This window comes from Lynx canadensis, chromosome E2 (genome assembly GCF_007474595.2).
Source record: "Lynx canadensis isolate LIC74 chromosome E2, mLynCan4.pri.v2, whole genome shotgun sequence".
In the NCBI taxonomy this organism is placed as follows: Eukaryota; Metazoa; Chordata; class Mammalia; order Carnivora; family Felidae; genus Lynx; species Lynx canadensis.
The window spans coordinates 47,415,538-47,438,234 of NC_044317.1; the positions used below are offsets into that span (position 1 = coordinate 47,415,538).

Genomic DNA, 22,697 nt, shown 5'->3' on the forward strand with positions numbered 1-22,697 from the left:
ATGATTTCACTCATATGAGGACTTTAAGACACAAAACAGATGAACATAAGGGAATGGAAACAAAAATAATATAAAAACAGGGACAGGGACAAAACAGAAGAGACTCATAAATATGGAGAAACTGAGGGTTGCTGGAGGGGTTCTGGGAGGGGGGATGGGCTAAATGGCTAAGAGGCATTAAGGAATCTACTCCTGAAATCCTTGTTTCACTCTATGCTAACTAATTTGGATGTAGATTTTAAAAAATAAAAAATAAAATTAAAAAAAAAAGTAAAAAATGAAATCTGTTCCCCAACTGTTAATTCCCATTTTTAGTGTTGCTTCCTTGTATTGGCTTAAGGTTCATTCTGTTTTATAGCTTCTTGAGTTGCAGGCTCAATTCCCGCCCCCCCCCCCCCAAAGTTTATCAATTTCTCATGTACCAGATGCAATAAAGGTGCTGGGGATAAAGTGCTGAACAACAACAAAATAAGGTTCTGTTCAAAATAACCTTGTATACACTGAAGAGTATTAATTTTGTACAGAGTATAGCTTCAGGCACATTCTACAAGTTCAATCATGTTTGCATTTTAATGCAATTCATTCCTGAACAGTCTATTTTCATTTTTTATTTTCTATTTGATTTAGGATTTAAATACATGAGTATAAATTTCCAAAGAGGTGACAGTCTCTCCAAAGATCTTTACAATGGAGATCTGGTACCATCTTACCCAAATGATCAAATTTAGTTTTACTAACAAAGTAATGACCTGTCCTTACATGTTTTCTGACATGTTGCAATACGACATACAGACATAACCTACCAAGTATTCTCCCCTCAAAACATTTAATCTGAACCTAATGCAGCCTCTAGACCAAATTTCCTTTGTACAGAAAATACAAAAGACAGAACAAAGCTAAATGACATATAGAAACAGAAAATCTAAACACATGGCAATTTTCCTGGACTTCTCATGAAGTCAACATTCTAAAAATTTTTTTAAAAAATTAAGGAGAGGGGCGCCTGGGTGGCTCAGTTGGTTAAGCGGCCGACTTCAGCTCAGGTCACGATCTCGCGGTCCGTGAGTTCGAGCCCCGCGTCAGGCTCTGGGCTGATGGCTCAGAGCCTGGAGCCTGCTTCCGATTCTGTGTCTCCCTCTCTCTCTCTGCCCCTCCCCCGTTCATGCTCTGTCTCTCTCTGTCTCAAAAATAAATAAAACGTTAAAAAAAAAAATTAAAAAAAAAATAAATAAATAAAAAAAATAAATAAATAAAAAATTAAGGAGAAAGTTTCTAGACCAGTGACTCTCTGTAGCACATACCAAAATCCCCTGCAGAACTAGTAAAGATACAGAGGCTCAGTGGGCCTGGACCTCTGTATTTTTACTAGGAATCACAGATGATTTTGGTACTCCAGAAAATTTGAGTTACTATCCTAGACTAAAAAAGACTAAAGAGAGCTTAAAACCAAATATAATACATAATCTGGAATGCATGCTATTCAGAAGATGAACTCCTAAAAAAGGCATTTTAGAGGCCAATGAAGATAGGTAATATGGAATTATGGATAATTTCCTTAAGGGTAATTATGGTACTACGGCTATATATGAGATCGTCTTTATGTTTGGGAGATACATACTGATGTAATAAGGGGTAAAGTACATGATGTCTAAAACATATTCTCAATGGCACAACATAAAATATACAGAAAAATGTCAAATTGTTAACAACTCTGAATCTAGAAGGGGTATATGGGTGTTTGTTCTTTCATCTTTTTCATATGTGTAGCAATTTTCATGATAAAGAGTTGGATAACATAAATGGATAGCTTTTATTTTGCTATTCTTTCACTAATATTTAATTTATCTTAACTTCTGGACAGAGAATATAAATTATACATTTTCTGCCTGTTGCCTTTTATAGACAAGTCACTTCAAAAACTCTCCCTGATTCTTCAACAGCTGTTTTCTCAGTATCTCCTCACGCACGAAATCCATAGGGTTTCTTTCCAAAATTAACTTTCTGATGTAACTTAAGGGATGAGCTCTTAATGAAAATCCTCACGTGTTCTTTACCTCCCATGAAATTTTATACGGAAGTTATTTAAAACTTAATAGTGAATGGATGAGGTTTTTCTAAATGATTCACAATACACTTTTCCTGTCCTCAGTAACAGTAATGCTAATGGAACAATGTAAAAGCTATCCTTTATGAGCACAAGCATGTGCCAAATACTTTTTCAAGGATTTTCTGTGTACTGTAACACATTTATTCCTATAATTGCACTAGTACTCACTACCATTGCCATTATAAATGATGCAGAAAGAGGCTAGGCACCTAATGTCACATAGGTAGTGAAATGGAAATAAAGCACATGCCTCAGGTAGATGTAGCTTATATTTGTTCCAAGGATAGTTTTTCTCCAGTTGGAGTTTGAAGGCTTTTCTAAATGCATGAAATTAACATACGTAGTAAAATATCTTTCATGATTAGCAAACAATGAACACGACGGCCACCCTGTATTTCTTACATTTAAAGACTCCCTCATCAGAATGTCTTCTCTACTCTAAAGTGTTTGCTGTGACTGTCAATCCTTCCACATTACTTATACTCAAGGAGTTCCTCACCAGTAGGAATACTGTGCTGTTGAGCAAATCTCAGTCCATGATGGAAGGTCTTCCCACATTCTTTTATATCCATAGGGTTTCTTGCCACTGTGAATTCTCTGATGATGAGTAAGCTGTTCATAACCAGGGAAGGTTTTTTTCCCGCATTCCTTATATTCATAGGACTTCTGACGATTATGAATTTTCTGATGTCGGGTCAGCTGACTAGTCATAGTAAAGGCTTTCCCACATTCTTTACACTCATAGGGTTTCAGACCTGTATGAATTCTCTGATGGGCAATAAACACTGACCTAAGTCTAAAGGCCTTCCCACATTCCTTACATTCATAAGGTTTTTCACCAGTATGAATCCTCTCATGTTGAATAAGGTTTGAGCTACAACTAAAGCTCTTTCCACATTCTTTACATTCATAGGGTTTCATACCTGTATGAATTCTCTGATGGGCAGTAAAGACTGAACTAAGTCTAAAAGTTTTCCCACATTCCTTACATTCATAAGGTTTCTCACCAGTATGAATTCTCTGATGTACAGTAAGTTCATAATTATTGCTAAAGGCCTTTTCACATTCCTTACATTCATAGGGCTTCTCACCAGTATGAATTTTAACATGTTGAATAAGGTTTGAGCTACGACTGAAGGCCTTCCCACATTCCTTACACTGATATGGTTTCTCACCAGTATGAATTCTCTGATGTACTCTAAGTTCACTACTGCAAATAAAGCATTTCCCACATTCCTTACATTCATAGGGGTTCTCACCAGTATGAATTCTGGAATGTCCAAGAAACTGATAATGATGTCGAAAGGCCTTCCCACATTCCTTACATTCAAAGGGTTTCTCACCAGTGTGAATTCTCTGATGTACTCTAAGGTCTGTACCACGACTAAAGCTCTTTGCACATTCCTTACATTCATAGGGTTTCACACCTGTATGAATTCGCTGATGTTCAATAACTTGGTACTGATGTCTAAAGGCTGCCCCACATTCCTTACATTCAAACGGTTTCTCACCAGTGTGCGTTTTCTGATGTCGAGAAAGTTGTAGGTGAAGTCTAAAAGCCTTTCCACACTCCTTGCATCCGTAGGGTTTCTCACCAGTATGAATACTCTGATGTTGAACAAGATTTGAACCACGATTGAAGGCCTTGCCACATTCCTTACATTTAAATGGTTTCTCACCAGTATGAATGTTCCGATGTCGAGTAAGCTGTGTCAGAAGAGTAAAGGCCTTCCCACATTCTTTACATTCAAAGGGTTTCTCACCAGTATGCATTCTATGATGTTCAATAAGTCGGTAATGATACCTAAAGGCCTTCCCACACTCCTTACACTCAAAGGGTTTCTCACTAGAATGAATTTTCTGATGTTGAATAAGGTTTGAGCCACGATTAAAGCCCTTCCCACACTCTTTACATTCATAGGGTTTCACGCCAGCATGAATACTCTGATGTTGAACAAGGTTTGAGACACGATTAAAGGACTTCCCACATTCTTTACATTCAAATGGTTTCTCACCTGTATGAATGTTCTCATGGCGATGAAACTGGGTGAGAAGACTAAAGGCTTTTCCACATTTTCCACATTCAAAGGGCTTCTCACCGGTATGAAATTTCTCATGTCGAATAAGTTGTATATGGAGTCTAAAGGCCTTCCCACATTCCTTACATTCAAAAGGTTTCTTTCCAGTATGAACACTCCGATGTTGAATGAGGTTTGAACCACGACGAAACAATTTCCCACATTCCTTACATTCATAAGGTTTCACACCTGTGTGAATTCGCTGATGCTCAATAAGTTGGTACTGATATTGGAAGGCTGTCCCGCATTCTTTACATTCAAATGGTTTTTCACCAGTATGCGTTTTCTGATGTCGAGAAAGTTGTAGGTGAAGTCTAAAAGCCTTTCCACACTCCTTACATCTGTAGGGTTTCTCACCAGTATGAATACTCTGATGTTGGACAAGATTCGAGCCACGACTGAAGGCCTTGCCACATTCCTTACATGTAAATGGTTTCTCACCAGTATGAATGTTCTGATGTCTAGCAAGCTCTACTGGAAGACAAAAGGCCTTCCCACATTCTTTACATTCAAAGGGTTTCTCACCAGTATGAATTCGACAATGTTGAGTAAGTTGGTAATGATATTTAAAGGCCTTCCCACACTCCTTACACTCAAAGGGTTTCTCACTAGAATGAATTTTCTGGTGCTGAATAAGGTTTGAACCACGATTAAAGCCTTTCCCACACTCTTTACATTCATAGGGTTTTGCACCCGTATGAATACTCTGATGTTGAACAAGGTTTGAGCTACGATTAAAGGACTTACCGCATTCCTTACACTCAAATGGTTTCTCACCTGTATGAATGTTCTCATGGCGATTGAGCTGGGTGGGAAGACTAAAAGCTTTCCCACATTGCTTACATTTAAAGGGTTTTTCACCACTATGAAATTTCTGATGGCGAGTAAGCTGGATAAGAAGTCTAAAGGCCTTCCCACATTCCTTACATTTGTAGGGTTTCTCTCCCGTATGAATACTCTGATGCTGAATAAGATTTGAACCACGACTAAAGTACTTCCCACACTCCTTACATTCATATGGCTTATCTGTATTGTGAAAAAGAGAAATATGATGAGTATAAGTATGCATTTTTTCATAGCTTATTATCTTTTGACTGATATACCCCTCTTGATGTCTCTGTCGTCCCCTAAATCTATTTCTGCATTTTGAGTCATTTCTACAATTGGAGGCCTTGAGGTCAGGAGTTTTACTTATTTGTGTTATACTCTGTTTGGGCAAATTTATTTCGTAAATATCATTTTCTGGAGATAACTTCTTAGCTCCATAATTTGACTCCAAATCTGAAAGAAAAGGAGAAAGCAAACACATTTTATTTGCCTGTATATACACATGTACAAAATCCATTAAAGAATACATAACTCTAGGGGCATCTGGGTGGCTCAGTCCGGTAAGCATCCGACTTTGCCTCAGGCCATGATCTCCCAGTTCGTGGATTCAAGCCCTGCGTCAGGCTCTGCTGACAGGTCAGAGCCTGGAGCCTGCTTCGGATTCTGTGTCTCCCTCTCTCTTTGCCCCTCCCCAACCTGCGCTCTGTCTCTCTCTCAAAAAATGAATAACGTTTAACAATTTTTTTAAAAAAGAATACATAACTCTAAAAATATGTAGAGCAAGAAAAATAAAAAAGATATATATTGAAAGTACATATAATATACTTTCAGAGAATTTGAAAAATAATAAGAAAAGCTCCAAAAATGAAGAAAGTTTATGTAAATAAGATGGTGATACTCATAATAGGGAAGAGATTAACTGTGAAATTTAGGTATTAAGTCAAAATCCTTTGGTAGGTTTGTTACAAAAACTGATATTCAAGCAACTCAGATGCACAGAATCGGAATTTTTAGGAATAAGTTCTACAATGCTGTATTTTTAACATCTCTATCAGATAATTCTGATGCAAATCAAAGTTTAAGGGTCTGTACTTAAACTGTTTTTTTTTTTTTAATGTTATTTATTTTGGGGGGGATAGGGGAAGAGAGAGAGGGAGACACAGAATCCCAAGCAGGCTCCAGGCTCTGAGCTGTCAGCACAGAGCCTGACACAGGGGTCAAACCCACGAACCACAAATCATGACCTGAGCCAAAGTCGGACACTTAACTGACTGAGCCACCCAGGCGCCCCTTCTTTTGAGTCTTAAAAAATGAAAATGGTGTCTCCTACAAGCACCTCAGGCCACAGGACTCTCGTATGATGAAAACAGTCTAAGTGAAGCATGAAGTTATTGAAAAAAGGTTCTATCATGTTCTAAGTGCTGAAAGAAGGCAGTGTGGTAGAGACAGGATCCAAAGGATGGCAGTGGCTTCATAGGTGGTCTCATTATCTGTGGCAAGGGTTTTGGATTTTATTGTAAGAGTAAAGGCAAACCATTCAAAACAATTTAAGTACAGGTGCGCCTGGGTGGCTCAGCTGATTGAGCGTCCAACTTCAGCTTAGGTCATGATCTCATGGCTTGTGAGTTCAAGCCCCACATTGGGCTATCTATTGTCAGCACAGAAGCTGCTTCTAATCCTCTGTCCCTCCCTCTCTCTGCCCCTCTCGAACTTGCATGCTCTATCTCTCTCAAAAATAAATATTTTTTAAAAAAGAAAAGAAAAGAACGAAAACCAGTGGGGCTTAACTTCACAAGTTTTTACAATCAGTGGGTAAACTGACTGTACTTAACTCTAGGTACTTTAAAAATCAGCAGGCTTAGTTCTGGGAAAGCCAGAGGTTGACGGGAAATTTGAGTCCCCATCCTTAAAGAGCCAGCATTAACAAACAACCTGCTAAGATACAACACAGAAGTGGCAGTTTGAAAAGTGCCTGCGGTATAAATGAAAAACATTCATTTACCAATCTCAGAATGTGTGCTGGAGGTGCAGGGATCTTTAAGAAACTTCTCCAGGGGCGCCTGGGTGGCACAGTCGGTTAAGCCTCCAACTTCAGCTCTGGTCACGATCTCACGGTGCGTGAGTTCGAGCCCCACGTCGGGCTCTGGGCTGATGGCTCAGAGCCTGGAGCCTGTTTCTGATTCTGTGTCTCCCTCTCTCTCTGCCCCTCCCCCGTTCATGCTCTGTCTCTCTCTGTCCCAAAAATAAATAAACGTTGAAAAAAAAATTAAAAAAAAAAAAAAAGAAACTTCTCCAACAACAAAAGAGCTGGCAGGAACCATTCCCTGTGCCACCAACACTTGCCTAGATAGTTGGGAGCTTCAGGGAACCAGTGCAAACACACAACACCGACCTTGCTAGCACTGCATGCCCCACCTCCACATTCTCCTGTGGATCTGCCCCATCAAACCCGTCCCACTCCAAAGTGACTCCTGCTCTGGGGAGGGGGGAAGATAACCACACACACACACACACACACACACACACACACACACACACACACGGGTATGCCGCGGTTCTGGCAACTGAACCTCATAGCCAGCAATAGTGTGACCACAGCCCTGGCAGATGGACTGGGGGCAGGCATCTGGTCTGACTGCCGGCCCTGCCCCCCAGGGAAAGCCTCTCAGGGGACAAGGCATAGAGGGTGCCTTGCAGGTTGGTTCAACTACAGCCCCAGCAGACAGGCTGAGAGCAGGCATCTAGTCTAACTGCTGACACCACCACACTATAAGCTGCTGGAGGCCCCAGACTATCCCTTAACAACACCGAGATCAAATCTTGTCCAAAACAGGCAAAGTGGGGCACTGAGGACAATGGACTGACAGAGGAGGCTCTGCCACAACAGTGAGGCAGAGGCTGAAAAGCATATGGATCTAGTGAACAGGGGACCCTGCACTGCAGGGCACCATGGGACTTCTCTTCTTCCTAAGGCCACTACTTTTAAGATCAGGAGCTGTAACTGACTCTCCTAATATACAGAAGCAAACACACAGAGTTATATAAAATGAGAAGACAGAGGAATATGTCCCAAATGAAAGAACAGGACAAAACCACAGCAAAAAAGCTAAATGAAATAGAGATAAGCAATGTGCCTGATAAAGAATTCAAAGCAATGGTCATAAAAATATTCACCTGACTTGAGAAAAAAGTGCATGATCTCAGTGAGGCCTTCAAAAACAAACAGTAAATATAAAAAAGAACCACTCAGAGATGAACTCAATGACGGAGATAAACAAAACAAAACAAAACAAAACAACACTGAGGGACTCAAGAGCATATTAGAAGAAGCTGAAGAACAGATCAGCGACCTGGAAGACAGTGTAGGGAAAAGCAATCAAGCTGAACAGCAAAAAATAAAAAGAATAAAAAATGAGAATAGATAAAGAAAACTCAGCAACATCATCAAGAATAATAACATTCACATTATAAGGATTCCAGAAGGAGAAGAGAGAAAAAAGGGGGCAGAACATTTATTTGAAGAAATAATAGCTGAAAAATTTCCTAATCTGAGGAAGGAAACAGACATCCAGATCCAGAAGGCATAGAGAACTCCCAATAAAATTAACCCCAGGAAGTCCACATCAAGACACACAGTAATCAAAATAGCAAAAAAGTAGTAACAGAGGGAGAATTTTAAAAGCAGCAAGAGAAAAATAAATGTTATATAGAAGAGACACCCTTTAAGGCTATTCTGTTGATTTTTGGCAGAAACTTTACAGGCCAGAAGGGAGGGGTATGATATATTCAAAGTACTGAAAGGAAAAAAACCTGCAACCAAGAATACTCTACCCAGCAAAGCTATCATTCAGAATAGGAGAGATAGAGTCTCCCATACAAACAAGTTAAAGGAGCTCATTACCATTTAAACCAGCCTTACAAGAAACATTAAAGGGCATTCTTTGAATGGAAAGAAAAGACCATAATTAGGAATAAGAAAGTTATTGGGGCATCTGGGTGGTTTAATTGGTTGAGCATCCGATTTCAATTTCAGGTCATGATCTCATGGTTCATGAGTTTAAGCCCCACATCAGGCTCTGTGCTGATAGCTCAGAGCCTGGAGCCTGCTTCAGATTCTGTATCTCCCTCTCTCTCTGCCCTCCCCTGCTCAAACTCTCTCTCTCAAAAATTAATAAACATTGAAAATTTTTTTTAATGGAATAAGAAAGTTAAGAAAGGAAAAAATTTCACAGGTAAATGCAAACATATAATAAAAGTAGTAGATTAATCACTTATAAAACCAGTATGAAGGTTAAAGCACAAAAGCAGAAAAATCAATTATATTTATAAAAATCAGCCAAGGGATTCACAAAATAAAAAGATGTAAAGTATGACATCATATACATAAAACAGAATGGGGGGAGTAAAACTTTAGTTCTTTTAGAATGGACTCAAACTTTAGCAACCATCAACTTAATATAGACTGCTATACACATAAGATGTTATCTAAAAAAATTTTTTTTAATATTTATTCATTTTTGAGAGACAGAGAGACAGAGCATGAGCAGGGGAGGGACAGAGAGGGAGGGAAATACAGGATCCGAAGCAGGCTCCAGGCTCTGAACTGTCAGCACAGAGCCCGACATGGGGCTCAAACCCACAAACTGTGAGATCATGACCTGAGCCAAGGTTGGCTGTTTAATCAACTGAGCCACCCAGGCAACCCAAGATGTTATATATGACCCTGATGGTAACCACAAAACAAAAACCTATAATAGATAGAAGATAAAGAGAAAAAAATCCAAATATAACATTAAAGAAAGCTATCAAACCACAAAGGAAGACAGCAAGAGAAGAAAGGAAGAGAGAACTATAAACACAACCATAAAACAAATAACAAACTGGCAATAACTACATACCTATCAATAATTACTTCAAATGTGAATGGACTAAATGCTCCAATCAAAAGACCTACAATAACTGAATGGATAAAAAAGCAAGACCCATCTACATGCTGCCTAGAAGAAACTCATATCAGACATAAAGACACATAAAGATTGAAAGTGAATGCATAGAAAATCATCTACCATGCAAATAGAAGCAAAAAGAAGCTGTGGTAGCAATACTTATATTGGACAAAATAGACTTTAACGTAAAGATTGTAACAAGAGACAAAGAATGACACCACATAATGATAAAGAGGACAATCCAACAATAGTATATAGTAATTGTAAATATTTATCCACCTAACATGGAAACACTTAAATACATAAAGCCACTGTTTATAGACATAAAGGAAGAAACTGACAATAATGCAGTAATAGTAGGTGGGGCGCCTGGGTGGCTAAGTTGGTTGAGCATCCAACTCTTGATTTCGGCTCAGGTCATGATCCCAGGATTGTGGGATTGAGCCCCACAGCAGGCTCTGCGCTGAGTGTGGAGCTTACTTAAAATTCTCTCTCTCTCCCTCTGTCCCTCTCCCCCACTCATGCTCTCTCTCTCTAAAAAATAAAAAAAATTAGGGATTTTAACACCTCACTTATATCAATGGATAGATCATCCAGGCAGAAATTCAACAAGGAAACAGTGGCTTTGAATGACACATATATTCAGAACATTCCATCCCAGAACAGCAGAACACACATTCTTTTCAAGTGCCCATGCAACATTCTCCAGAACAGATCACGTTAGGCCACAAAACTTAAAACTACAAAGTAAGGGGTACATGGGTGGCTCAGTGAGTTATGCATCTGACTTCAGCTCAGGTTATGATCTCATGGTTCTTGAGTTCCAGTCCCACATGGGGCTCTGTGCTAACTCAAGACTGCTTTATTTTATAACCCGATATATGGTCAGTATAACCCAATATATGGACAGCTGGGAGCCAGAAGCCTGCTTCGGATTCTGTGTCTGCCTCTCTCTCTGCCCCTCAATTACTCACACTCTCTCTCTCTCTCTCTCAAAAAGAAACATTAAAAACAGAACAAAACAAAACAACTATGAAGTGAGTGCCACTGACCACATTTCAAAGAAAATAGCTCCAACATGGGGCGCCTGGGTGGCTCAGTCGGTTGAGCATCTGACTTCAGCTCAGATCATGATCTCACGGTTCATGGGTTTGAGCCCCATGTTGGGCTCTCTGTTGACAGTTCTGAGCCTGGAGCCTGCTTCAGATTGTGTCTCCCTCTCTCTCTGCCCCTCCCCTGCTCACACACACACACTCTCTCTCTCTCTCAAAAATAAACATTTAAAAAAACACACACAAAACAAACTTGAGACTACAAATACACATTCCTTTGTCAATCACACAGAACATTTATAAAAACTGACCATATATTGGGTTATAAAATAAAGCAGTCTCGACATATTTTAAATGAGTGAAATCATTTACTACAGTCTCTGGCCACTAAAATCCTGCTGAAGCTCAACTCAGAGATTATTCATTCCTTTGGAAATGGAAAGCCATACTTGGTTGACCAAAACCACAGCAATCTCTAAAGAGACTGGATGTGATGTGATTCTTCACATGATGCTATTGGAATCCACTGTAAAGCCTTCGGAAGCAAGTCATGAGAAAAATCTTTAAAGCACATGAATTCAGAATGCCATGCTTTAAGTAAACTAGCCTGTACTTAGACTCCAAAGAAGAGTAAGAGAGAAAAACCAAAGTAAAAAAAATTAAAATAAATTTTAAGGCACAAAACCTCTTTAGATAAAAAGGGACTGAAGAAACCTAACCATAAAAAAAAATAATAATAAAAATAGCAGGGTTTATATTGACTATTTATATTGACTATTTTCCATTAAAAAAAGCAGGGCTTTTTTGAGGGGAAAAAAAAGGGGGGGGGGGTGGGGGAAATGTACAAGACAAGCCTAGAAACAGGCTGTCTTATTAGACAGGAAGGAGTCTCTCAAAGGCCACCAGGGTCATGTTAAAAGGGCTCCAGAGCCAACTCGAAGAGATTCACACTGGCCAATTGATGGGACAATTTGAGTCAGCAAACATAGTAACAACAGAGGGAAGTACATCAAATATTATAATCCCATGTATTCCTAATCATCATAAAAAAGGAGTCACCTTTGAAAGGATGCTAGGAAACCAACTCATTATTTAGAAAATTAGTGAACAAAGGAAAAGAATACCTTTAATTTTTTTTTAAATGTGAGATTGCTATTATATATATTTTTAATTTTGTTAAACACTTATTTATTTTTGAGAGAGAGACAGAGGGAGAGGGGGATGGGGCAGAGAGAGAGTGAGACACCGAATCTGAAGCAGGCTTTAGGCTCTGAGTTGTCAGCACAGAGCTCAACATGGGGCTCGAACCCACGAACTATGAGATCATGACCTGAGCCGAAGTCGGCTAGTCAACCGACTGAGCCACCCAGGCGCCCCACTATCTTCAATTTTCTATTTGATCTGTATAACTGAGTAACCAAGTAGTAAATAAGGTGATATTTCTTTTTACAGATGCATTCTAGCTAATAAAGAATAAATGACAGAATTATAATATCACCAATTTACAACCTCTAGTGAATTAAGGGACATAGTAACTGACTATCAATGACTGCTAACATCATTAAAACAAGAAACCCAGATACCACATGCCGATGGACTGAAGAATATTACCATCATCTAGGAAAACAGTCTTGCCAAAAAAAAAAAAATTCCCTCAAAAGTTTGATTAAGCTTCTAGACTCAACTATCATTTTACAGGAAATAGGAGACAGTGGAACATGTTCTTCCATATCACCAAGATGCAATCAGCAAAATCCAGATGGTGTGAAACTACAGGACAAATGATCTGACTTAATCAAGAAAAAACTGTTAACAACAAAATCAAGAACCTTTAATTTGAAAGAGACTTAAGACTTTTTAAAACAAAAGGCCAAACAAAATCAGACTGGAGATGCTCACTCAGACAATAAACCTCTAGAGAAAAACTCTCCTTCAGGGAAGGAAAGGTTTGTGAGTGCGAACAGACACAAAACAGGCTTCCGGGACAGCTGGCAAAATCCTAACTCACAACCTGGTGTTTCATATGTGTATATCTTAAAACAACTAATCATGCAATTCTTTGTTTTATGTGGTCTTCTGTATTCTTGTCATGCTTTGTTTAGAGTAAGAAATGAGGAAAACTTTCAATACAGATCAGAACATGGCTGTAAGTAACTCTTGGGAAAACATTCTATACTCCTCACAATAACAATTAGGACCTCGTATGATCTGGTCCTGGCCTAACTCCCAGACCGCCCTTCCTACCATCCTTCCCATATTCTGTTCTAACCTTCTTACAGCTCCCAGTCACACAGAAATCACTTCCATCTCAGGGCCTCTGTGTCTCCCGCTTAGTCTGAGCAGACAGAATGCTCTGTCCCATATTTGTGGCCCGAAACCTTCCTTCACAGTTCTATGCAAGCATGCCTACTTCAGGACACGCGCTCTAAGCACCCAAGCCCTGTTATTCTTTCTTTTTTTTTTTAAGTTTATTTATTTATTTTTAATTATTTTTAATGTTTTTTATTTATTTTTGAGAGAGTGCCAGCTGGGGAAGGGCAGAGAGAGGGAATAGAGGATCTGAAGTGGGCTCTGAGCTGACAGAAGCGAGTCCGACGTGGGGCTTAAACTCAGGAACCTCAAGATCATGACCTGAGCTGAAGTCGGATGCTCAACTGACTGAGCCACCCAGGTACCCCGATTTATTTATTTTTGAGAGACAGAGAGAGCAAGCAGGGGAGGGGCAGAGAGAGAGAGGGAGAGGGAGCAGCCCAAGCAGGCTCCCACTGTCAGTTTAGAGCCCGATGCTGGGCTCGAACTCACAAACCATGAGATCATGACCTAGGCTGAAATCAAGAGTCGGACACTTAACCAACTGAGCCACCCAGCGCCCCCCACACCGAGCCCTGTCATTCCTACCCCATTACTCCTATATACTTGTCTGCACAGCATGATTCCTGACATTACTGATTTGCTCATGGGCTTACTTGTTTAACCCACATCTTGCCAACTGCAGGTAAAGTCCACGAGAGCAGGGACTCTTATCAGTCATGTTCATTTCACTGTACAGACAATGCTGAGCAGTGCTTTGCTGGGAGTGGACACTCGATAAATCTTTGCTGAATATATGAATGCATTTTTTAGACACTGAAAACACATGTAGAAATTTAAATGCAAAAGTAGAGCTGGAAAACAGCTGGATGCAAAATACATGTTAAAAGGTCACACTGGGAAAGAAAACAGGCGCTCACTCCGCTGAAAGGGGAGGAAATAAGAGAACAAAAATGAGAGGTGACTGGCAACAGATGAAGTTCCTTGGAGAGCCCACGCTGTGAGTTTTACTTCCTTCCCGGGTCTCAGGCATCTTTATCTAACAGGTCTTGGGTCTCTGAAGGAATTTTCCAAACCACATCTCAGGGGTGTGAGTCATCTCTGACCCTCTCCTGACCCTCTCTGCCGGCTTCTCCCCTACTCACCTGGGTACCATCCACTTGTTTCTTTCCTCACAACCACCCAAGGCTCTTTCTCTTGCTCCAGTAAGGTAATCACATCTGGCTTAGAAATGGACCTTCCTGCTTAAAAAAAAAAAAAAATGATGCATGGTATAGAAAAAGAATTTTTTAAATATACAAAACCCCACAAAACAGAACTTTGGTTAAGACCTGGTTAAATTTGTAATAATTTAAAAGTCAAAATGATATTAAGAAAAGACTTCAGAGAAGGGTTGAGAAGATTGTATGAGAGCAGCTAGGTTAGACAAAGGACTTACATCATTTATTTATTTATTTATTTATTTGTTTGCTTGTTTGTTTATTTAGGACTTACATCACTTAAACTCACATAGGGTCTGTCCTTTGAGAGGAAGTACAATTCAGTAGCTGAGAACATGAACCTTCAAGCCAGACTGCCTGGTGAAAACCCTGTCCTGATACCCAGTAGCAACAGGATCCCAGGCAAGCCCTGTGTCCATCAGTTTTCCCATCTCTAAAATGGGGATGATAATAATACCCACTTTATAGGGTTGGTATTAAAATTATTTAGTATATGTAAAACACTTCCAACATTGCCTAGCATATAGTACTACAAAGTTAATAGTATTTTTATTGTTGTTCTTTATTTTGCCTCCTTAACATTCTAGTTCGTTCTTAGTTATGTTCATTTCGTGAAAATACAAACTTTACAGCCTGAAACTACAAAGCGAGTAAAGGAATGTCTGTTAAAGGAAATGGAATGTGTCCGCTTTGGTTTTAAATGAATTTGGTTGATCCAATCAATACCACATAAATCATAGAGGCTCTTTTGATAGAAAAACTCAAAACAGGGGCGCCTGGGTGGCGCAGTCGGTTAAGCGTCCGACTTCAGCCAGGTCACGATGTCGCGGTCCGCGAGTTCGAGCCCCGCGTCAGGCTCTGGGCTGACGGCTCGGAGCCTGGAGCCTGTTTCCGATTCTGTGTCTCCCTCTCTCTCTGCCCCTCCCCCGTTCATGCTCTGTCTCTCTCTGTCCCAAAAATAAATAAACGTTGAAAAAAAAAAAAAAAAGAAAAACTCAAAACACTGTTCTTCTTTCAAGTGGGTCAGAAAAAAACAACCACCCAGAACATCTACAGTAATTCTGAGATCAAACACAATATGAAACCTGTCTTAGAAAATGATCATACAATACATGTCCAAGATTCCTAATTCTGTCCCTTGGTCATTAAGAAAGGGGCAGTGACAGAGAGGGCAGGCGTAAGGGAGAAAGTTCAGAGGGGTGGGCAAGACGCAGGCATTTCATGCACATGCCCATTTTCAACCCAACAAATCCCAAACTATTTCCTTTGGGAACAAGAAGGAACTTGGCTTTTTTTTTTTTTTTTAATGTTTATTTATTTATTTTTGAGAGAGAGTACGCAAGGTGGAGAGGGGCAGAAAGAGAGGGAGACAGAGAATCTGAAGCGCGAAGCCTGATGTGGGGCTCAAACTCAAGAACCGTGAGATCATGTCCTGAGCTGAAGTTGGACACTTACCCACCTGAGCCACCCAGGCAGCCCTGAACACATCTATTTTTTTTTTATTTTTTTTTAAGGTTTATTCATTTTTCAGAGACAGAGAGAGACAGAGCAGGAGGGGGGAGGGGCAGAGACAGAGAGGGAGACACAGAATCCGAAGCAGGCTCCAGACTCTGAGCTGTCAGCACAGAGCCTGACGCAGGGCTCAAACTCACAGACCGTGAGATCATGACTTGAGCCGGAGTCGGACACTTAACCGACTGAGCCACCCAGGCACCCCAGAACACATCTATTTCTTAAAACACAGTCCTGAAATTCATGGTGAAGAAAGCTGATATTCCAGAGAACAGACACTAACAATTTATTAATAATTACAATTGCTCAATACTAATTTTATTGCAAAATTAATTTATCTCTCAAATTAATTAACATCGGGGGAAATAGTCTTACCCAGTGAGAGCAGGTGGCTATAGTTCTCCAACATCACGTCCCTGTACAAAGCCCTCTGAGCAGGGTCCAGACACGCCCACTCTTCCTGGGAGAAGCTGATGGCCACGTCCCTGAATGACACAGAGCCCTGAAACTACACACACACATGCATCATGGTGAAACTAAAGGAAACTATTTCAAGGGGAACAGAGAGGGGGGAGAAGAACCACACTGCAGGAAAGGAGTGACTGGGAACTGCGCAGGGTGCCTGCAAGTTCTTGTGGCCTCCCGCTGCTACAGAGCAAACTTCTTGTGTGCCGTGGGATAACCTACTTACCCTGGCACGTCTGGAATGGATAAAGTAAATGTAAAGTCATATTTCAAGGAGAGGAGATACCAACTTACATAGCCCATGTTTTTAGAATGACAAAATTGGTCCATTTTCCTCACGCTTCCACTCCTAGAGAGAATAAGAGAAGGGCTTAAGCCAAGCTGTGCCTTGGTGCTAAGTGACTTAAATTAATACAACAATCTTTTTGGGGAGCCTGAGTGGCTCAGTCAGTTAAGCGTCTTACTTTTGGGTTCGGCTCAGGTCATGATCTCACGGTTCGTGACTCTGAGCCCCATATTGGGCTCTGTGCTGACAATGGGGAGCCTGCTTGGGATTCTCTCTCTGCCCCTCCCTGCCTCTCTCTCTCTCTCTCAAAATAAATAAACTTAATAAAAAAAATAGGGGCGCCTGGGTGGCTCAGTCGGCTGAGTGTCCGACTTTGGCTCAGGTCATAATCTCGCGGTTTGTGGGTTGGAGCCCCGCGTCGGGCTCTGTGCTGACAGCTCAGAGCCTGGAGCCTGCTTCGGATTCTGTATCTCCCTCTGTCTCTGCCCCTCCCCAACTCACTCTCTCTCTGTCACTCTCTCAAAAATAAACATTAAAAAAACAAAAACAATACAATTTGTTTTTCCATTTCTATGTTCCAATTACTTCCTAAAATCCCTCTTCTGTCCCTCTCTGCTTCACACACTCTCCTTTTCCCTCTCTCCCGTCCGCCATACAAACTGGCATCAAATGTGAGGAGTCTGGACAAAATCAAGCTCTCCCCTCAAGCCACAAGGAACACGTTGTCCTCCAAAATATCTCAACAAGAGGGATCCTCCGTTCTCGGGATATGTGACTAGGCCTAGGACGACTGGGCTACTCATTCCACTCTGTGCAGATTCTCCTCCCTTGGTCCCACCTTTCAGGACTAAGAAGGGGTCACATTATCCAAATCAGAACCTCTCTGTGAACTCAGGATTGGGAGAAGTGGGGCAAGGCATGAAAACTGGAAAGGATGTAGATGGAACTGCTCGGCAGTGTTCGGTTTTCTAGGTCCAACAAAGCCAACTGGTTAAATACAGCAGGGCATCCACGTAATGGAATACTAAGTAGGAAAAATCAGGTTACAAAATAGGATGCAGAATATGACTATGTCTGTAAAATATATGTGTGTATAAGGGTGCCTGCGTGGCTCATTTGGTTGAGTGACCGACTCGATTTTGGCGCAGGGCATGATCTCACAGTTCGTGAGATCAAGCCCTGCATCAGACTCCATGCTGAGAGCAAAGAGCTGTTTTGGAATTCTCTCTCTCTCCCTCTGCCCCTCCCCCCACTCATGCTCGCTAGCTCACGCTCTCTCTCTCTCAAAATAAATAAACATTTAGGGGTGCCTGGGTGGCTCAGTCAGTTAAGCATCTGACTCTTGGTTTCGGCTCAGGTCATGATATCACGGTTTCGTGGGTTCGAGCCCTGCATCGGGCTCTGCACTGACAGCATGGCACCTGCTTGGGATTCTCTCTCTCCCTCTCTCTCTAACCCGCCCCTACTCATCCTGTCTCTGTCTCTCTCAAAATAAATCAATAAACTTTAGGGGAAAAAAAAAGTATATCTAATTTCAAACATAGTATCCTGTCATTAGTAAAAAGAACTCACAAGTTTTACTTTCATATTCAGGATATGAATCTGAACTAAGACAATTAACCTCTGAGTGCCTCTGTCTCCTCATTAGTAAAACAGGAATAGAGTAAGGAGCACAGAGGGTCGTCAGGAAGAATACTAAGAAAATTCAATGAAAACGCACAATGACACACGTGAACTGCTTGATATGTGCCATCATTATTATTGAGGATAAAGATTACATTTGTTAAAGAAAACTCTACTGTTTGCCTTTTTCTCGTGTAAATCATATCATAAAATGTGGCGTAAGGCCTGCTCTTTCTTAGAATGCTACCCTGAAACATTCAGAGCCTAGCCTGGAGAATGTAATTCTTTATTCTTTTTTAATTTTTTTTTAATGTTTATTTATTTTTGAGGCAGAGCACAAGCAGAGGAGGTGCAGAGAGAGAGGGAGACACAGAATCCGAAGCAGGCTCCAGGCTCTGAGCTGTCAGCACAGAGCCCAATGCAGGGCTCAAACTCACAAACTGCGAGATCATGACCCGAGCCGAAGTCGGACGCTTAACTGACTGAGCCACCCAGGTGCCCCCATATGTCACATATTCCTAATGTCCCTGTTGTATAGAAGGTGAGAGGAATGAGCTAAAATGACCACGCATAAACAAGAGCTAAAACATATCAAGCACTTGCTGTATGCCTGGCACTGCTCCAAGGGGCTTTATACACATTAACTCACTTAAAACAGCTTTTTTTTTTTTTTTTAACATTTATTCATTTTTAATGAGATAGAGAGAACAGAGCGTGAACAGGGGAGGGGCAGAAAGAGAGGGAGACAGAATCCAAAGCAGGCTCTGAGCTGTCAGCACAGATCGAACTCACTGACCAGGAGATCATGACCTGAGCCAAAGTCAGACACTCAACTGACTGAGCCACCAGGTGCCCCACACATTAACTCATTTAACATTCATTACAAACCTGAGACAGCCAAGAAGCGAACCAATATTCCAACCCAGGCACTCTGGATCCACAGCCCTTAGTTTCTTTTTTTTTTTTTTTTTTTTAATTTTTTTTTTTAACATTTATTTATTTTTGAGACAGAGAGAGACACACAGCACGAACGGGGGAGGGGCAGAGAGAGAGGGAGACACAGAATCGGAAGCAGGCTTCAGGCTCTGAGCCATCAGCCCAGAGCCCGACGCGGGGCTCGAACTCTCGGACCGCGAGATCGTGACCTGAGCTGAAGTCGGACGCTTAACCGACTGAGCCACCCAGGCGCCCCAACAGCCCTTAGTTTCAACCACACTACACTGCTTCCCAAGGTCCACACAAAAAGAAGCCCCAAACACAACTCAAGCTGCCAAACTTCCACAAGATGTGGCCAGCAATGCAAATTTCAACTGATGGAACTTGCTAGAAAAATCCTGGCTCTTACTGATACCACCTCCTGTTGCTATCACTTCTCCCATTTCTGAAAGCCTCACACACCGAATGAAATAAGCTAAACGATCTCTGTTCTGCCCTTGCTTTGAAAAGCAGGCCCTTAAAGAGCAAAAGGTATAAGGTGTGTGGTTCCACTTAAACACTAATCTCTTTCTTACCAAATCGGAGTCCCGAAAATAAAGCTTTAACATCAATCGCTGGAGGCTTACTTCCGTGTCATCTTAGAAAAACAGAGTGCCCAAGAAGATGTGAAAAATTTACCCAATGGCTAAGTGAGTATTAAGTGAAGAAATGAGGGCAATGGGTGACCAAATGGCGGGGTATCAATTTGCACGTCTCCCCTACATTTCCTGAAAGTTTACTGGAACCTATAAATTCTAAAACCAAAAAAACAAAAAAAAAGCAAAAAAAAACAAAAAAACCCTTTTTTTTCTTAAGCAAAACAAATCACGAACTCACCCTTGACTTTAGATGTACAGCAATAATACTCTCATCCTCCTGGGGGTCCTTCTTTGGGATAATGGTAACGACTCTGGGGAAGGAAAAGGAGATGGAAAGCATGAGACCCCAGGCTTTTCTTGGGAGTGCAGACTAAATCTGAGAGCACACTCCAGGGCCACACCTCCCTTACTTCGCACAAAAAGGGGCGGAAGTAAAAGGAGGAATCAGTCTCTGAGCTCGAGTTCGAAGCTGGTTCCTGGGGACAGAACTCGGAGAATGCGGTGGGTCTCAGTAAGTAGCTGCCCTCGTGGGGGCCCCAGAGAGGCACTTCCAGCTCTAATATTCCCATCCCAGGTCCAGGTCTGGACTCTCCCGAGGAAACTTCCATTCTAGGCTCAGTATCTGACCTCCCTACAGGGGCCACTGCTCTGCTGCAGCCACGTGGCTGGGAGAGAAGACGAAGGAAGCAGCGGGCCAATGGTCCCACTGACACACACACCTCCACAGCAAAGCACTACTCAGTGTCCACACGCCCCCTCTCCTCTCAGCGCAGCACAAGGCGCGCCCCCAAGCACAGACTCCCACATTCCTCGTCCGCCACTCGCGCTCGCACAATCCCCCTCCTCGCTGCACGCTCGCACACGGGCCGCCGAGGCTCCTTCGCGTGCCTGTCGGCGCCCTGTCCTGAGGTCCTCTCTCTGCCCACCCACACTGGCAGTCCCTCCGGCTGGAGTCCTGATGAGCACAGGCAGCCACTGGTTTCTTCCTTCACCTTAAGGCCTCACCCTACCAGGACAACGACCCCTGCATGCCGGAAGTGGCCGCTAACTCGGCGTAGTGGCCGCTGGGAAATGCAGTCCCAAAGAGGAAATGCCTCAGAAGCCTAGGGTTGGGCGGATGGATTGATCCCGGCAGGCAACCTGGGCCCGCCCCTAAGGGTGCCCAGTGATTTGTGGGAGTTCCAGTCTCCCTGAGTGCGCAGCCGCAGGCTGCTGCTGACTGAGGATTCGCGTGGAAGGAGTACTGCTGTTTCTTAGACCGTCGGTGTAACTTACTTTTCTCTTAATGGAGAAGAATGCAAATGAACACAACTATTAAAGAAGGTGGAATATTATATATGGAAAACCCACAAGACTCCACCAAAAAACTCAGAATAAATGGATTTAGTAAAGTTGCAGTATACAAAATCTACATACAAAACTTGATTATGTTTCTGTACGCTAACCACAAACTGAAAAACAAATTAAGAAAAAAAATCCCATTCACAATAGCATTAAAAACAATACAAACTTAGGAACAAATTTAACTAAGGAGGTGCATAAGCTACACTTGATGAAAGAAATTGAAGAAGACACAAAAAATAAATGGAAGGACATCCCATGTTCCTGGATTAGAAGAATTAATATTGTTAAAATGTCCATACCACCCAAAGTGATCTACACATTGGATGGAGTCCCTAACAATGTTCCAGTGGCATTTTTCACAAAAAATAGAAAAAAAAATCCTACAATTCATATGGAAGCACGAAAGACTTCGAATAGCCAAAGCAATCTTGAGCAAAAAGAGTAAAGTTGGAGACATCACACTTCCTTACTTCAAATTATACTATAAAGCCGTAGTAATCAAACACTATGGTGCTGATAAAAACCGAACATAGATCAATGGAACAGAATAGAGAGCCCAGAAATAAACCCATACATATACAATCTTCAACAAGGGAGCCAAGAGTACATAAGGGGAGAAGGATAGTTTCTTGGATAAATGGTGCTGGGAAAACAGGATACCCATATGCAAAAGAATTAAAATCAACTCAAAATGGATTAAAGAATTAAACATAAGACCTAAAATCACAAAACCCTAGAAGAAAACAGAGAAAAAGCTCCTCGGTATTGGTCATGACAATGATTTCTCGGCTATAACACCAAAAGCACAAGCAACAAAAGCAAAATAAAAAAGTGGGACTAATTTAAACTCAAAAGCTTCTTCATAGCAAAAGAAACAATCAACAAAATGAAAAGGAAAACTACAGATTGGGAAAAACTATTTGTAAACCATATTATAATACAGGGCCAATATCCAAAAAAAATAAGTCCTATAATTCAATAGCTCAAATATATATATATTTGATTTAAAAATGGACAAAGGACCTGAATAGACATTTCTCAAAGAAGGCATATAAATGATCAACAGGTACATGAAAGGATGCTCAACACCACTAATCATCAGGCAAATCAGAACCCAATGAGATATTACCTCACATCTGTTAGAATGGCTATTATTAAGAGACGAAAAGTTAATAAGTGTTAGTGAAGATGTGGAGAAGAGGGAATCTTTGTGCGCTGCTGGTGGAAATGTAAATTTCCAGTGTGCAGTCACTGTGGAAAACAGAATGGAGGGATGTTCAGTGTGGCATATATATACAATGGAATATTATTCATCCTTTAAAAAGAAGGAAATCCTGCCATTTGTGACAACA

At 41.3% G+C, this 22,697-nt stretch overlaps 1 protein-coding gene across 1 annotated transcript; it reads right to left on the minus strand.

Moving 5' to 3' along the window:
* Positions 1 to 1,258: 1,258 nt before the first annotated feature.
* LOC115502069 (zinc finger protein 780B-like) lies at positions 1,259 to 21,034 on the minus strand. Its single transcript, XM_032591491.2, is given in 7 exon segments — positions 1,259 to 2,676; positions 2,678 to 5,466; positions 14,467 to 14,562; positions 16,429 to 16,561; positions 16,813 to 16,867; positions 20,240 to 20,312; positions 20,932 to 21,034. Coding segments are annotated over 5 exon segments (3,150 nt in total). The 5' UTR covers positions 16,849 to 16,867; positions 20,240 to 20,312; positions 20,932 to 21,034; the 3' UTR covers positions 1,259 to 2,580.
* Between the last annotated feature and the right edge of the window lie 1,663 nt (positions 21,035 to 22,697).